General features: G+C 40.3%; 1 protein-coding gene across 1 annotated transcript in view; it reads right to left on the bottom strand.

Annotated features, from left to right (window-relative positions):
* exoc4 (exocyst complex component 4) overlaps window positions 1-18,542 on the bottom strand; it is a 106,853-nt gene that overhangs the window by 15,292 nt on the left and 73,019 nt on the right. The window contains exons 14-17 of the mRNA XM_035674405.1: window positions 12,280-12,416; window positions 10,749-10,904; window positions 8,894-9,072; window positions 550-694 (exon numbers count right to left, since the gene is read on the bottom strand). Coding sequence (XP_035530298.1) covers window positions 550-694; window positions 8,894-9,072; window positions 10,749-10,904; window positions 12,280-12,416 — 617 coding nt within the window. The remainder of the gene's footprint in view (window positions 1-549; window positions 695-8,893; window positions 9,073-10,748; window positions 10,905-12,279; window positions 12,417-18,542) is intronic.

Here is an 18,542-nt window from a genome sequence, read left to right on the forward strand (position 1 = left end):
AAAGAAAAACAATTAAAAGTGTGTCCAAACTTTTGACTCGTAGTGTATATAATCTTCCAACACTTATTTATTTTAAAAAATTGTTTACCTTAAGGGAAACAATTCATCACCTTGAAATAATCAGCATTGCATCAATATATGAACCAGGCAACATATAGGTCAATTCAACCCAACCTACTTTGAGCACTATGTTTAGAGTATAATGCTGTTAGGACTGTGTGTGCAGTTTAATGCCTCGACTTTCAAGCATTCAATTAAATAAGAGAAATGTATTACATTTATTTCATATTGACAGCATAATTAGCACAGCAATAAAAAAACACTTAAAGATGTCAAATTGTCAGTGTTTTAACAAATAAAGGTTACTTATCATTTATAGTCTTGACATTGACTTTGGAGGATTTAAAATGGTTCTGCCAAAGATTCTGAGGCCATCTGTCACCTGGTAACATGATAAGATAAATGTACTAATACCATGTAGCCCCCCTGTGTGTGTTTTCATTTCTGCAATATAAGTAAAGTTTGGGTGAGTTTCTCTCTTTGTCATACCTGACCTCCAGGTGCAATACCAGGAGACAGCGGTCGGCAATGTCCTGGAAGCCCCGGGACAGGTCACTTAGGGTCTGTAGAATCTGCTCCCTGGTCCGTTCGCTCTCACCAACCACCTGGCTGTCTACTGAGCATGGGGATGCACCTGGAGGGACAGAAGAGACAGGAAGACACACCATTTACAAACACAATTGTACCAAACAGGAGCAGTAGTAATGAGTAGAAGGGTCCTCCTTTAACTAGGGGAACTATGATGAAGTTTCAATGTCTGGATGATAAATGCTGAAAAATGCTTGAGCCAACTATTACAACCCTACCAGCACCAGAGGTCGTGCTCTACAGTTGACCCTGTCCACTGACCCTGACAAATGTGTTATACACTCATTATTACTGTGACCTATCTGTGCCCACACACACTGCACTGTCCTACAAGATAACAAGCATGTGTGTCATTTAATGTTGACATAATCAGGTACAGGAAATGACACCAGCTTATACAGTACACACAAAAGAAAACCATTAGTTCCAACGTCACACACTTCCTGAGTCCTTCAGCATGTTCTTGTACTTTCTTCTCGCCACTTTTGCTGAGACGGCAGGAGCATGTGTCAGTGCACTGCATTGTAAACCACACAAAGGACCTGTGCGTATGTGTGTGAGAAGAGAGAGAGAGAGAAAGAGAGAGAGAGAGCCAGAGAGCACGAGAGCATGATGAGTGTATATAAATTCAGCCCGGTGTAGATCAATGGCCATAAATTAGCAAGGGGAGGAAAGGGAGAGAAATTGGCCCCGTCACTCATATGTAAGTCTATTTGGTCAATGAGGCGAGTGTTTGTGTGTGTGTATATGTGTGTGTGTGTGTGTGTGTGTGTGTGTGTGCGAAGAGTGACTGTTGAGCAGGAGAACAGGAGAATGCAGGGGTCCACGATCGATGTGCCGCAGTCAGAGCCAGCTCCCCAGTTACTCTTCCTGCCCTTCCGAAGGTCACACACGCATGCACGCAGGTATAAATGCGCGCACACACACACACACACAGCTAAGGACAGAGTGGCAGCAAGTATGAAAAAAGGCTGAAATGACCTGTTCATTTGTCTTTCCTCTCTATGACTAATACTTTTGACTGATATTCCTCAAAACAGACAGGAAGTGGGATATAGGTATCTTACTCATAAATTGTTTGTTTCATTATTGGTACATGGATCCATTCGCATAACCCTAACCCTAACACACACATACATTAGCCCTAATCTGAACACACAGATATTTTTGCATTCATTATTTCTTACGTCTTTCTGTTCATTCTTACTTTGAAGTGTAGCTAAAACCCAAAAGTCTGCTGAACAGTACATCTGGAGCCCCATAAATGGGAAAAATAACCTCTTTAGAATATAGAAAAACAACACTAAAATAATTGATATATATAGATATATGTATAGAAGGATGATCTAAAAGAGCAGATATAAATTTTCCTTGAACAGTCGTGGTAAAGTTTCCACAGAAATGTTTTACAAGTTTTTTTAATGTATATCGAGAGATTTAGGTGTTGGATATCTGTTGATTTTACAAGCATGTGTGACATCATGAGCTTCATTAATACAATGAGCTAAAAGTACAACTGAAACAAATGTATCTTTTTTTGGATGTAGATATTATTTCAAAAGGGAATATTTATGTTATTAATGTTTTGTTCTCTCACATTAATAAGGCCAATTTCAGTTTGAAACCTATTCTGACGCACTATCTCTACTACTGTTGAAGATCAATAACACTCAGAATAATTCTTGCTGCTCTTTACATGGGAGTGCTTCTTTGTGCTAATGTTTGACTATTTTGTATCTGCTGGTGAATATATGCTTCTGTGCCTACTGTTACAGTTACTTTAAATTAACCCCTGATAAGACGAGGGACCATTGGCCTAGGCAAACAGCAGTGAGGTACGTGCCATGACCATCCAATCAACAACGCAAACACATCTGGGGGGGGGAGATAGTATTTTTTATTAAAAGTTTGCATGTGACGCGTGGGGCTGTGTATGTGAAGGCGCTAAATGAATAAATGAGATTACTTGCTAATTAACTGTCTTCTTTAGTAAACCTCTTGAAAATGTGTGGGAGGACACTGCAGTGCAGAGTCATTTGCAGCAGTTACAGGCAGTTTATACTGTAACAGAGTGCTTCAGTCGTCAGACAGTCCTGTAATGGAAAGACTTTGACTCTGGCTTAAAACTAACAAATAAACAATTACACTTCAGATAAATGTTATAGAAATAAAATGTGCAATTGAGAAGGAAACTGTTGACTTCTGTGGTCAGGAAAGCACAGATTTTTGTGACAATTGTCAATAGAAAGAAAAAAAAATAGAATCAAAGCATCAAGGTGTGCCTACAAAGTAAACCACCAATTATGAGGCTTCCTATCCTCCTTTTAATCAGTTTCATTGTTACCACTGGAACCACCAGCATGAGTTCTGAGATGATTAGGAGGTAGTGCGGCTGACATTTTAGGCTTATAATCAGTCTTTGTATTTTGTTAATGTAATTTCTTTCACATAAAACAAGTATAAAAGTAAAGACTGGCTTAATTTAACAGAGCAGTCTGACATTGCACTATGAGTTGAAAGTTTTTTTTCAACATTTTCAACATTATTTTTTAAGAAAATGTCAATCAACAGTCATTACAGTATAGAATTCCTATGTCCACACTAGTGACTGCCTCCTACACCAGCAGAAAACAAGAGTACCAATGATTAGATCTTTAAGTTGGCAATATCAGCATTAATCCAGCTAAATGAGCCACAGGAACAACAAACAAGATTGGTCTTAACAGAAAAAATCCACAATGATTTCTCAAGGGAGTGGAGCATAATGACATTAATTGACTTCATTTGATTGTATTTAGCAGATGTTGTTTATTCTCCCTGGTCATCTTATCAGATTATTAACAAATACGGAATGCAGCACTGAAACACAATACAGCCACTCAAACTAAAAAGCCACAATTACAAGAATATTACCTATACAGCTAAGTAACCTTATCTAAATAACCTATATATGACACTACTGATGTTTATTGGCCGCATAGGAATGGTAACAACATCGACAAGTGTTAGGTGCAGCTAGCAGTGCGCCGACAGTTTATAAAGATATAAAACTGTCACCTTGTGCTTCCATAAAGTCTTACTTAAAACACCTGACAAAAGGTACATGTATATTTGTCTGATATAGACCATTTTGCTCTCAGTGTGTCTCTTTCCTTTTCTTAGCTTGTGGTTGTGTTATGTGTGTGAAAAAAGTGAGAGCATTTCACTTGCTCTGCCTGTGGGAGTGTTTTCCCTCCAAGTATTTGTGTACGCGCAGATAGGCGTGTGTGTGTGAGAAAGTGACTCGAAGGCTTCTGCTTCCTCTCATGTGCATTACACTCACTCATTTTGGCAGCAGAAAGGAAAAAAAAAGGGCTCGCTGTGGCACACACTGCTGGAGGTCTCTCCAGGGGGTGTCCGTGAAACACACACATGCCCAAAAACACACGCGCACTGACACCCACAGAAACACAGACACACACAGACTCCTGCCGCCCCCCAGCCTGCGCTGCTTTGATGATGCGAGGGAGGCGTCACAGCATGGGGGGCACCATTAGCGTCAGGGACAGACGGGCGAAAGGAGACGACTCATTGGTCCTGACTGACAACTTTCTTGGTCTCTTTTTTTCTCTTTATGCTGATTAAATGTGAGGATATGTATGTGCTTGTCGTGTATCTATTTATGCACTCATGTGTAGGCATGCATCTATGTGTGTGTTTGCGTGTGTGCGCTGCGCTTATCCAATTATTTTCGATTCCCATCTAAGAGAAACGTCTGTTGCATGCCATCTGCAGAAGATGAGGGTGGCAGACATTAAGGGAGAAGATCAGTGATGGAATTCACATTCTCACACACATACAGCAATGCAGATGCACACATACACCGAAAGTTCATATTAACACAAACTCAATCACACTCTTGACCTGTGTGCCATTGAGGGAATAAACAATACATGAAGGCACAAGACAACAATATGACTTGACATTTTCTGTGGCATTGACAAATGCAGACGCTAAATATTTGATACAAATCATGATCTGTTTTGTTTGAGAAGTACAACATGCCCTACCCCTCAACAGAAAAGAGGAATGAAGAGAAAATGGAGAAAGATAAGCAAAGGACAGTATCCTGCAGGGGTGGAGTGATGAATGATTCATAAGTGACTGACTGAGTAAGAAACGAGAGGAGTTATTAATTATTTTGCTGCCTCTGGTAGAGGATGAACATCTGCACACGGGGATCTGAACTTCTGTCCAGAGAGAAAGAGAGAAAGCGAGTGGGGAAGAGAGAAGATTAGAATTGAGAATAAGATTGAAAGATTTAGATATCTGAAGACCGCAGATTGTTAAATGGTATCTTACAATGAGAGACGATGAAAACATGCTAGACATTTTTGTAGTAGTAAGTAAAACCCACATGGATGAAACAAAATACAATATTTCAACTACTGAAAAAACAACACCATCATCTCCCACTGCAACTAGTCCCCCAGGCCTGTGCAATGAATAAGAATGTGTTCTTAGTCAACTTGCCTTGTTAAATGGAGTCAAGTAAAAAAATCATTGCTTAAGGGAAAAGACCTACACTCACCACAGTCAAGGTTAGAAAGTATATTCTATAAGCCTGCCATATTCAGCAGAGCAACCACTGAAGAGAGAAGGAACTTATTCCCATGAGGAGAGCACATAGTTATTGTCCAGAAACCCTACAGCATAGACTAGAGGCCCGTTTCTAAGCACCTAATGATGGTCAGGCCTCTGACATGAACACACATTTGCACACAACAAGATAAAGAATTACCAGGCAGGAAAAAGTCTGCAAAAGAAAAGACTGTCCGTTGAGACGGCCCTTCAGACAGTTCATGATCTCCTGCAGGTCCATCTTCTGTCCACAAAGATCCAACGAGGCTGCAAGACTAACTGGCAAATATTATTAAAAATGTTTAAAATTCATACAGACACACACAGCAGTCAAAAAAAATGTCTGTCACGCTGACATTGCCCCTCAGGCGCCTGTGTGCAAGTCTGTGTGTGTTGTTGGGTAAATATTGTAAGAGTGGATTGGAAGTCCAGTGCTGCGACCAGATGGGTGATAAGACCCTTTCTGCAGCCACCTTCACGGCCAATCACCATCAGTGGTCTGTTTGCATACACACACACACACACACGGGCTCACTGAGACATTCTTAATAATCAGACACACACAGATACTCAAACAGAGACGTACGAAACTGCATGTGCGCAGACACCTAAATTTAATTAGGATTTAGCACTGTGAGGAAGTTGATGGGTTCAAATGTGCGTATCTTTTATACTTCAGAGCATAGCAATGTATGTAACTATACATACAGCAGGATTCAATCACACAAGAAGGTGACCAAACCAAATGTCCACTGGACAGAATCTACCAGCCCTTTAGCACTCAAAGAAAAGCGAGAACAATGTTCACAGTACCAGGATGAGGAAGGGCAGAAGGAAGGAAAGACAGAGCCATGGCAGAAAGAAAGAAATACTAGGAATGAAGCAAGAGAGTTAGAAAGAGGAATGAAAGAAAGAAAAAGCAAAAAGAGGGAGAGAAAATGAGTTGTTCATACCTGACTGCTTCTGTAATATAAAATCCAATTTGGAGAGGCATAGACGTGAGGCGGGGGGTGGGTGGAGGATGAGATAAGGTGGGGTCCTTTTCCCCTGCCGTACCCTTGTCCCATCTTACACAGTGCATGCTTATGTACACACACACACACACACACACACATACACACTGACACCCATACCAACACACACGTAGTCCGTCATCAGCTCAGCAAACACTAAATAATGAACAATACGGAGGCTGTCCCAGCATGATAAGTGACTGCCCTATCCTTTCCATTAGCGCCACCCGCCAGAATTAATGATAATTATGTCACGTCCCTTCCCGTACTTTTATTGAATTCTTATCTATGAATAAACGAAGAAAGCTAGCGTCAGAGTGAGAGGGAAGGGAAGTTTAAAAAGAGATAGTGACAAAGTCAAGCCCAAATAAGAATATCTGAAATTTCTCATTTAATTATTTTATGTCGGAAAGAAAAGTTGCGATATGGAACAGCAAAATAGTGCAAGTTCAATGAGCAATCAGAGGTCTGAAACTAGAGAGTGGTGACAATCGCTGATAAGGGTTGAAGCCCTCTCTTTATCCCTCTAGGAAAGGTGCATAATTTACCAGAGCTCCGCCAGAGGACTAAGATACTGCAGTGAACACGGCTACGTTTCTCCAGAGTACAGTAACACAATAAGTACAGAGGTGAATGAAAGAGCTGCATAAATAGGTGATCAAACAATTACATATATTCTATAATCAAATAATAATAAGTCGTGATATGTTGAAAATGAATCCAATGTTGTATAAATCCTATTAATAGGAAATAAAAACAAATGAGGTATTATAAATATCTACGGTAAATGCAGATGTCTGACTGCGAAACAAACACAGCAGTACTTTTCCAAGAAAAACAGAATCTTTACAAGCATCATATTGTTAAGATTGGTAATATATTCGACTTGATGACATTTTTAAACATGTTAAATATTTAATGAGCTTCTTAGAAAGACATAAACAACAACATGACTTTTGCATGGGACTGGAATAATGAAGTCTGACATCTGTTTGTACTGCAGGAATCTGGGGGGGGGGCCTTTCATACTGCACATTTACACTCTAGTTTTGATGGAAAAAGGAATGTAAAATTACAAAACAAGTTATAGTACAAAAATAAACCTGACCCTACTGTAAGAGTCACTTAATGGGAGTAATAACTCCCTGATTGCTATCATACGATCTTAATAAAAAGATAGGGACTTGAAGAAGAATATTACAAGATGCTAGAATCTTTAATAGGAGATTAAACATGTTCTTAGAGTGATAATGAGCATTAAAACGTTACTGTAATTATTAGTGATTAACAAGGCCTACTTAAAGACTATGTGTTGGATGGAAATACAGACACCTCATTTTGATCAGTGATTAATGATACAAAAGTGATGACTGAGCAGGGAATATATGAAATGCTTTTAAGAGTTCTGATTAGGGTAAGCATTTATGCGCACGCACTTGCGGAGGCAGAGCAAAGGATAATGAGTGTGTGTGTGTGTGTGTAAAGTGCTCTTTGACAACTCCAGTGGAGAAGGTAATGAGTGTGTGATAATACACTCAAACAAGAACTTAATGAGGCACAGGTAAGAAGTATTGCTACAAAAGCACTGCAGCTGAGGATGAGAAAACTTCATATACCCCCGACTGCGACTCTCCATAAACCATCCAGACAATGTTCTTAATCTGAAAATGTATTCTGATCAATAACTGCTTAATGGCCTGAGAGACTTGTAGCAACATCTTCTGGAAAAATATCCATGAATATTGCACTATACTATAATATACCAGTCAGTAGAGGATGTATGTTGTTACTGAGGCTTGTCCCCAGGTGCTTCCAAGATTTAAGCTTCTCTAAACTCTCATATTGTCCACTATGAACTCACACATTTCACACAAACACACCCTCAGTATTTTCCCAAATAGTAACATTTTTGGCAGCCATGAAAGCCTCTCTGTCTGTGCCAAAGTGGGAAAAAAAAGAAACCGAGGAAAGAAAAAGATAGAAAAGGATAATAAAATTTTGGGTGTGATGCAACCACCCAACAAGCAGAATTCATGTGTCAAAGAAAATATTCAGTTTTTTAGTCTGCAGAATAAACAGCAACAGATGTCTGGTACTGGTCCGTAGGCGCAAAATCTACTGCATATGTCAATGTTTTTGTCAAAAATAAAACCAAGTTTAGCTTAATTTGATTTCATCAACGGAATAACAGTTAGGAGAAACAGGGTTTTTAGCATCCAATCAGTGACCACTCTGTATTTATTATCCAGTGATGTTACAGCTTCTTGCCTATATGCACAGATATGAGAGCTGAATTATGCAAAATATGAGACCTCAAATATATCTGTTTTTACCAAGAGAACCAGCAGAGAAGCAGTTGAGGTGAAGAAGTGATGTTCTTCATTAAAATAAAGAGCTCAGGGTCTCTTTTTTCATTTGTTAAACCCCCTTTTTGCGTTTTGTGCTCCTCTCAGAAGAGATTGTTTGAAAATGTGCACCATTATTTCTTATTTAAATAATGATTGTGCCCTTCTCTACAGTATGATGGCCTGCTTTTGACCCCGCCATAAACTGGTCCTCAGTCATGATGTGTCAACTACTTCCACACCCTAAATGATTTTTCCTCTACTTACTGGAGGCATGAGGCAGGTTGGCGAAGAACGTCTTGAGGCGACCAGCAAGCCACTCCATGCTCTCGTGAAGGTTGGCCAGAGCCTTCAGGTCACTGACGTCACGCAGGATCTCATTCTGGGGGATCAACTTGTCTCCTAGGTTTCCAGTCAGCACCTCAGACTCCTTAGCAAAAGCCGCACTGAATGATGCGGAAAGTGAGGGATGAAAGAGTTTGTGGTTAGAACGACAGACGCAATATATTGTTGGCAAAGAAAAATATAATTTGACCATGACTCCAGCAGACATCCTTTATTAAAAATGACTGCTATCAAAAAGGTTATAGGACAAATTTATGTCTGATGACTAAGAGGAATGACTGTGAAATACCCTATAATCAGTCTACAGTATTACGTTATCTGAAGGAAATTACAAGGCCCTTTGGACTCAAAATATCTGGTCTGCAGAGGCAGAGTGGCTTACATAAAATGCTACAATAGAAGCCAATTTTCAAAACTTAAAAACATAAGGAATTGCTGAATGGGACGGATGTGTAAATGCATGGGCGTGTAGTTTTTTCATTATAGTCCCATGCTTATGTGTACAACAGTTGGGGACTGAATTAAAGCTGTAACCTTTACAGTGATGCAGGAATGCCAAAACTAGGTGAACAGAAACAAGACACAGTCAAATGGATGAACGGTAGATAGACACAAAAACAGACAAAGACAGAAATGGGAAGAGAATAAGAACAAAATAAAGTTGGACACAGTGTTAAGAGGATTTTGTAGTTATAGTCACTTTAAAAGGAGGAAGTTGCAAGTAGCTAAACAGTTGGTGGGAGAGAAAAACAACAGGTGATGGAGAACATTTAGAACAGGAAGACAAACAGAAGGCAGATATTTAAAGACTGGAAAAACAAAGACAACAGATCAAAACCTCTTTTTCGCTATATTTACAAGCACTCGTGGTTTTGGAGGGATAATTGACTTCGGTTACAGGCGAGAAAGAAGGAGAGAGAACAGGGAACTAAATCTCAACACCACAGTGCTGCAAACACATGGCGTGTGGACTGGCCTCCAGAGTCACCAGGATGCTCACAAGATCAAGATCCTTTGAACAACAAATGGGTAAAAGAAAACACCAGACACACGAACGCACATTCTCTCACTCACACATAGGCATGTGTAGCTTATTAATGAGGCTTTATTAAAGCACTGGGTTGCCAGTCGTGCAGAAGCTAATCCCCCTTTCATAGTGATGAAAACATCTACGGCTCTCAAATCAAACAGCCTTATGGTCTCCCTCTTGCTATGTCTGAGCTCTTACAGTGTGTGCGTGTCTCCATGTGTGTCTGAGGGAGGGAGTGGGAGGGAGGGAGAGAGCACGCACACAACAGATTGACTTTCTTTGGCCACATCACCAATTTATTTATTTACTTTACTATTCCGCTCCGATGAGCTCCAGTGTTCCCTGAAGAGTGCGCACATTCAAAGGCAATTTTCGATAAGACTGACCCCCCCCGCCCCTCCCAACCCGCCTCAATCTGCTGCCCTTATATTCTCCTATTTTGTTCATCCCTCGTTTCCTCACTTCCTTCAGATAGAGGGTGTTTAAAAGAGCAATCATTACTTATTTTGTGGGTGCATCTTAGTCAACAAGAGATGGTTCAATAATATGCGAATAAAGGAGCAAAGAGGGGAGGGAGGCAGTACTTGCGTGATTGCTCAAGTGTGCCCGTGTATGTCTACTTCTGCTTGTTAGGGTGCACGAGTGAGTCTAGTTGTTACCTTACTTGTTTGAGGTTCTTTATGACAAAATTGTGAACGTGCACTGATGGACATATGTACATTTATACAAACTACTACAAATGTGTACCGAGTAAAATCCTCTTCATCCTCTCTCTTCTGTCGGGTCTGTCTGGGTTGGGCCATGTTAGCCCAGTTAGGGAGTGACTGGAGCAGTCGACTGATGTCCTCGTCTTTAGACCAGGAAGCACTGATGGTGAGCTTCTCCTCACACTGGACTATACCCCTGAGGACAAACAGATGCACATGATAATATGTAGACAAGTTATAAAAAGAAACAATGTCTTCATAGCATATATATTTGTAGCATTACTAAAATGCTACATGCACTTACTATTAATACATAACCGAGGCTGAAGGGAATTCATTATTTAGTCCAAAAGCGTAATGAACTGAGGTGATATACATTTTTTAATTCTGACCTGCTGGTGGTGCTAAATAAAGTCAGGGAATCGCCAAAGTGAATTGGATTAACCTGTTCTACAGACCGAGAACGTCTGCACCAAATTTCATAGCAATCCATCCAAAGGTCTTTAAGATATTTCATTTGAAAATGTAGCCACACAGAAAGTGTAGCTAAAAGTTAATTACCTGAATAATACTAATAGCCATACAGACAGACTAGTATCACTAATGGTCCGGTAGTTGAACACGTGGTTCTTAAACATCTGTACGGGCATATAAAATAGCATTACAGCAACTCTGATTAGGTGTGAAGAGAAATTGGGGCAGACTGCCAACATGTATTTGCTTTGTGAACATATGTCTGGGTTGGAGAGAAACTGCTTGGTTCTGCAATTTATATCATACTATAATACATTGTTCAGGAGACATAAGCCCTTTAGGGGTTCATATCTACACTACACGCACACATGCACGCACACACGCACGCACACACACAGAGAGAGAGACCTGTTCATGTGAAAATGCACACAGGAACACAAACGTACACAGCACACACGAAAACACACATACACATTGGCAGACTCTGTTGGGCTTGTCTTTATCACTCGGAGGCCCCAGTGAGACTGAGGCTGACCTGTGACAGAGACCAGATGGATTCCCAGCAGTCTGTCAGTCCTTTCCTGCGTCTCCTGGCCCGGTCATCACTCCCTCTCCTATCCCTCCATATTCTCTGGGCCCCCCCTTTACCTGGCCAGGTGTTACATGGTCCCAGGGGAGCACAAATGTGTATTTGATTGTGTGTGTGTGTGTGTGTAAAAACCAAGAACCAATTCAAACCTATTTCCATATTGTAAATAGTAAATATTCAGTGCTGTGAGCCCTTAAAAATGCACACCTACATTTCCCCATGCTTTCATTTATTTATTTATTTGGCTATGGTAAAAAAAAAAACTTCAGCTGTTGGGAAACCAAGTGTCTAACAGTGTTTCCAAGGAAAGCTAGGGAAAAGCTTCCATAAAAGCTTTGCAGTTATCAAGACCTATTACCCTTATGTTAGGTTTATCTGTCAAAAGCCAAAAAGTCACTGAAACCATAACAACAATGAATTCCAGTGGCTGTCATCCTCAAGTAAAAGAAAAAATAATAATTTCATAGGATTCTCCTATTGCAGGTGAGCTGTCCTCCCCCATATTTACCTGTAGGCTGTGTTGCAGATCTCCTTGTAGTCTTTGAGCTTGTCACAGACCATCTCGAGGAACTGGTTCGAGTAGGCACTCAGGTCTTGCATTAGGCTCATTAGATCCTGGATGGACTTCTCCACTACCACTGTGCTCTGGAGGGAGAAACAGTAGGTGAGCAATGAGTGTTTGGTTGGTTTTATTTATGCATAAAAAGTCTGAATTTCCAATGTTAAAGAGAGAAAAACAGACAAGACACACAGAAAAATAAGGGAGGACTAGATTTTATGTAAGTGCCTGGTCCAGTCTGCTGTAGTGCCAGTATAACAGGATAGCTCCACTTGTCTATCTTTTACCTACAGCTGGACTGATGAGTGGTGCTGGAGTGCTTGTCAGAAGTTGTAACACTGTATTTGTGGAATAGATGATTCTTTGTGTGTAAGTGAATCAGAGTGCGTGCACATATTTGTGTATGTTTTAAACTTCTGTGTTGTGTGTGTTCTCAGGCTGAAAGTGAGTGTGTGTGCATTTGTCACAGTGCACCCATCACCAGGAGCCACGGCAGAGCTGTGACAGCAGCCATTACAGATTAGCCACTACTGCGTGACTAATAGCTGGCCCGGGAACAGCAGAGCAGCTTCATATCCCCAGATACACTCACACATACACACGGAGAGCAAACTTTTCAAAACACACACCTTTGAGCAATTCAAAAGCTGTTAAATGAGATTACAACTCTGTATGTTCCCGTTTGCCTGCTCCTAGCACTTTACCAATCTATCCTACATCTCCAATAATAGTGATAACTTGCTATTAGTCAGGTGATAGCCTTGCCGCATTCACTCTGAAACTCGCTTTGACTACGAAAGCAGTACTGTGTGTGCAGCAGAGTAATCCCACAAAAAGATACACAGAGAAGGAATCTTAAACACATAATTTCTATTCATCATTCATAGATTCTTAATATTCATCTCACTATTCTTCCTATGTAAACTTAACATGGAGTTTCACTGTTTAGGTGTGAAATGGAAAAATTAATAGCTTTGTCAAAGATGAATAAAATGGAAATGATCTGTGGTAGGTGCAAACAACTGCAGGGGTAGAAGGCACTGACAACCAGAGGCTATTACTTGCTTTTTCGTGCAGCCTGCCAGAACCAGGCAGAAAATACAGACAACCAGATGATCGATTCTAGAGTAGACATCTTGTTTACTAGAAGAAATGGTTAATATAATATATAGGAGGGTATGATATTAACAACATACCTAAAATTAACAAATCTCAGATCTGTGTAATATAAGGGTAAGGATGATCTCTGTTATTTTTTAACAGATTTTTTAGAAACTTACATCATATTCAAGGCCAGCAGCAAGCTACCAAAATCACAAAAAAGACTGTAGGGGGCAGTAGTGGTTGTAATTGATCATCAAAAAATATGGAGAGACCCCTGATGTGATAGAATGACATTAATATTAATAGCCCTTTCTGTGTTTCTGTTTCCCCCTCGCTCATTCTGTCACAAGCAGGCAAGCATGCACATACACATGCGTGCGTGCACACACACACACCCCCACACACCCACAAACAGCAGCCACTCCACTGAGGGAAGTAATGATCCATAGCAGTGCCCATGCCCATGGAGTGCTAACCAAGGCCTTGTCTCTGCCAAGGGAGCACCCTTTACTGTCCATGCCTGACTCCCTGTCAGCCTGCCAGGGAAAGAAGAAATACATAGACCCTGCAGGAGGGCAGCTGTTAGTGAGGCACTGGCAGCATCTGCCCTCATCTTCGTGTAGGCTGGTGGTACTATATAACACTTAAAAAAACAAACCAGCATTGGCAATGACCACTCTGCCAATTTCTGTTACCGTGACTATGGTGATAATAATCCAGTGATAATAATATGCTACATTTGTGATACCTGAAGGGAAATAGTTTTTTTTTTTTACTTGCCTACTCCAGGAGGGTCAGGTTATAGGGTCAGCACCACTGTGGCTGCAAGGTATTCAGTGGGTGGCTGATGGAAACTGTACTCGTAAATTGAGTCCCATATGGTGCTACAGTTTTTATGACGCATTTGATCATTTGTAAAAATTTGATTATAAAATGATTAGAATTAGATGATCAATTAAACTGGACTGATTTTGAACATACGCAACAATCCTTTTGGAGAAACTGGACTGCTGCAACAACAAAAACTATTAGGAAACAAAAGTACTGAATTTACAAAGTAAATAAGAATAGGGCAAAGGTGCAATATCCAATAATCCAAAATGTTATATTAGGTAAAAGTTAACTTATACTCAAGTTTAAACATTCAAATACACAAGATTTATTATGAAAAATGTGGGCAAATATAAACAATTATGAAAAATCCTTGAAATAGTTTTTTTCTAAAAAGAGATTATTTAGAGATAATAATAATTTGCTATTGTCAAGCAGTTAATGTATGAATAATGTATAATGTGTAGTCAGAATCATAATAGAAGGCCTCCACTCTTGCTGCCTCGACTTTGAGGACATGGAGCTCAATAGCAGGCCAAGCCAGTGAATGGAGAAGAGTAAACAATGGATGCTCGATCCATTACTCCTGCTCTAACAAATGCTCTTGCGCTCAGCTCCCTTGTCTAATTCTGCTCATTTAACACAGCCATTTGTCTCAGGCAGCAGAAATCATTAAAAAGTAATCAAGGGACAGATTGAGAAAGGGAGGGCTGTGAGAGAGCGAGGAAGAGCGTTAGAGTGAGCGTGTTCTGCTACGTCTCCTCTATCTTACTTGACCGTTACATAGGAGACAACATCCACTGTGGAGGCTTCTCTGTCTATGTCTAGCTTACGCTGTCCCTCTCTCTTTCTAATGTTTCAAGCTTAAAGGTCAACATACTGCGCAATGATGTGAAAACACCCATATTTCTCTTCGTAACTCTACTTTGCAGTATTGCATTACCCCTGACACTGAGCTTGGTTGCACTTTGCCTGTACTCTTTTACATCATTACTACGTAAAAGCATTGTCATCAAGGGAAATTAGACTTGCGTCTTGCAAATGGATCTCAGAAATTTGATGGGGTAAACTGTCATTAAGAGTGAAATAAAGGCCATAGTGGTTTAATGACAGCAACAAGGCAGTGCTAGCACTCCGAGTGGCGCCTCAGCGGAAAGAGCTGTTAATGCGTGGTCATCACAACAGAAACCATCGTGAGCTGGTGCTAAAAGTAGTTATTTCCTGTGGTTGAGTGAGTAAAAACCAAAACACAGGGGACTAAATTAATACAGTATGAGTGCAGGGATGTAATCGCTAAACTCTTCATCATCCAGAGGTATAAACGAAGAGGAAGTGCATTTTATTTATTAGTGCATGCTGTGTGTGAATAGCAGTTTGTTTCACACGGTTTCTGTAAAATGTTGTAGTGGAGGGGGGGACTTGGGGGCCTCAGGTTTGAACTGGAAATGGATCATGGATTTCCCCATTAAAATAGTGGGGTGCCCCTCAAGGTTGCACGGGGGTCAGAGTGTTTAACCCCGTGCTCTTTGCCTTTTCGCTCACACTCTGACCCCAAACCGCTGACTCGTGTAATGCCTGTGCCATGCCATTCACATGTGTGACAGAGGGCTGCCAAAATAATACACACTCAGCAGGGCGTGTACACAACTGCACACACCCACGCCAACAAGAACACATGCAAAGATAAGCCCTGTCTGCCCCCTTTCCCACACACACACACACACACACACACACACAGGCTGTCCCTCTCCTGGGTAAAGGGGGAGCTGGTCATGAGTGGGACATTGTCTTGACAGATCATTCATCAACGTCAGAGTAGAGCCACACTTCGAAGGCTCCCCTGACACACACCGGATGGCCCTCATGCTTGTGCCTGCTCAACCACAGCACATGCTTCTTTGTATGTGTGTGCAAGGGAGCGGATTTGTACTAAAGTTTGTTTAAGCTCTGATCAAGGTGTGTTCCTTTGTTTGCTGAAGTGTGTATGATGTCTTAAAAAAAGAAAACAATATATAAAACAGAAAACATAGCCCCTAATTCTCATGGGATTTTATTCAGTAAGCTTAAGAATGTTATCTTAAATCTAAATTAATCTGCAAATTTACTTTTGTATTTGTCTTTTAATTGCCTGAATTCATGGCTTCCAAGATATAAATTGTGTTTCTCTGGAAATTAAAATGTATGCTTTCATGCAATCAACCCCTTAAAAGAGGTTTAAATCTTCCATAATTTATTTGTACACAGATTTATGTTATCACACACACAAAAACACCTAAGTTCTTCCTATATAACCTGAAGGCCATGAGCTGTGGACTCTAATCAAGTACAAATAATCATCCCTCTGATGAACTGCAGTATATATTATAACCTACATATGTATTTGCATAACAAACCCTTAATTTTCAACAGTTTTTGGGTAAACTGAGGTAAAATTGAATCCTAGATGTCATTAAATGATCCATTTTGGACTGAAGGAAGCGAAACAAAGAGAATCGAATAGATTTTAGCTTTGATTGTCACACTGTGGCATTAAAAACATGTCACCATGAAGTAGATAGAAATACACAGAGAATAGACATCACACTCTGTGTGGACCAAATTGAGTCATTAAAAAGAACACATCTTCTTTTTCACCTCCACCATCACTTCTAATGCAAAGCTTAATGCACTGTTTGTAAGTGTTCTAATTGAGAGATGACGAGCAATATCACACTTGGCTGATTACAGATGGGTTTCCATATTACACACCCCCTATTCACACCCACACAAAAACACAAATGCAGGCTGAAATACGGAGCTTCTGCATTATGCTAATCCTAGGAATCACCCAAGAGTTCAGAGATGCCATTTGAGTCCACATAGTAACCCAAAAGTCAATTTTACTAATCACTCCGTGATCCTCTTGGCGATTCTACAACCAGCACTGTATCATGGCCTTCTGGTGGATGTGAGATGAATGTCCTTACCATTTTATATCATTATTTATCACATATTATTATCAGTTATTCTAAATTATTAATCACAAGAACTGGGTTAGGCCATCACTGATACAATAAAAGTCTGTATGAGAGTGAAAGAGTAATTATGATGTAGTTTAATGTGTGCTGTGAGGGCTATATGTTCCTCTCTGTGCCCCATTAGGCCCATATGGAGCCATTGTATTGGTGCACACACTAACACACTAACACACACACACACACACACACACACTGATACATGTGCACAGACACACAGGCACAAACACACACCAATGTGTGTGCTAACAGCAACACAAAGATTGTCATTTACAAATTCAGAGCACTGACTTGCTTCTAAAAATTCAAGCTGTAACTTTTATCAGGCGCCCACAGCCAAAACCTTCTTTCCATCATACCAAAGGGCATGTTTGTGGTAGAGCTGACATTTTAACTTCTCTCTCTCTAACTCACTCACTCCAAAGGCAAAGATTATGTCTTGTTACACAGAGACTCTGTCAGTGGTAGCGCTGCATGGTGTGAACCTGTACTACCTTAGGCTGTAGTTGGCGAGGCTGTTTTCTCCGCTCATTTAAATGCTCTCCTTTCCACTCCACACAGAGAGACAAGCACATACACACATGCTATTTTATGTATAATATATATCTATTACATTGATATAAATATATAAACAGCATAAACAAAGCCCAGCTGTGTCATATTTGTGAGAAAGGAACATTTCCATGGCAGAGGCAGGTTGGAGGCCCAGGGCAGCTGGGCGCGAGCCTCAGGAGTATATGTGTTTGGTGTGAGATAACCAGGCGAAGGTGGGAGGTGGGGATTGTTACACCTTGAGCGGTGAGAAAGGAGGCAGAACAGAAATAAGGCTTTGGGATGAGTTAGACTAAAAAAAAAAACATCTTAAAAAAAAATCAGGATGCAAGTCCATTTAGTAGGAAAAAAGTGACTTCTTCCACATTATTGTACTGGAACAAATAGCTTATCACCAAAGACTATTGACATACCGTGTAATATGTAGGATTATTTTCAATACTGATATGGAAATACACAGATCTACTAGTAAATGGTTCAAAGAAATTTTATTGAATAATAAATAACGCAAATATAATTAAGAACAGGGAATCTAGCACAAGGCGACGTATAACGGTGACACAAATACTGGAGAGTTTGATCTAACTCAATTCTAAATCTATGTGATGGGACATAATATGTCAAGGGTATGGCTAAAACAGCATCTGGATTTCAGTACCTTTAAAAGTAACCAGTAACTACAACTGGGGGAATAATAGGAAAAAATAATTT

Source organism: Morone saxatilis, unplaced genomic scaffold (assembly GCF_004916995.1).
Source record: "Morone saxatilis isolate NCDOM2014 unplaced genomic scaffold, NCSU_SB_2.0 Contig10, whole genome shotgun sequence".
In the NCBI taxonomy this organism is placed as follows: domain Eukaryota; kingdom Metazoa; phylum Chordata; class Actinopteri; family Moronidae; genus Morone; species Morone saxatilis.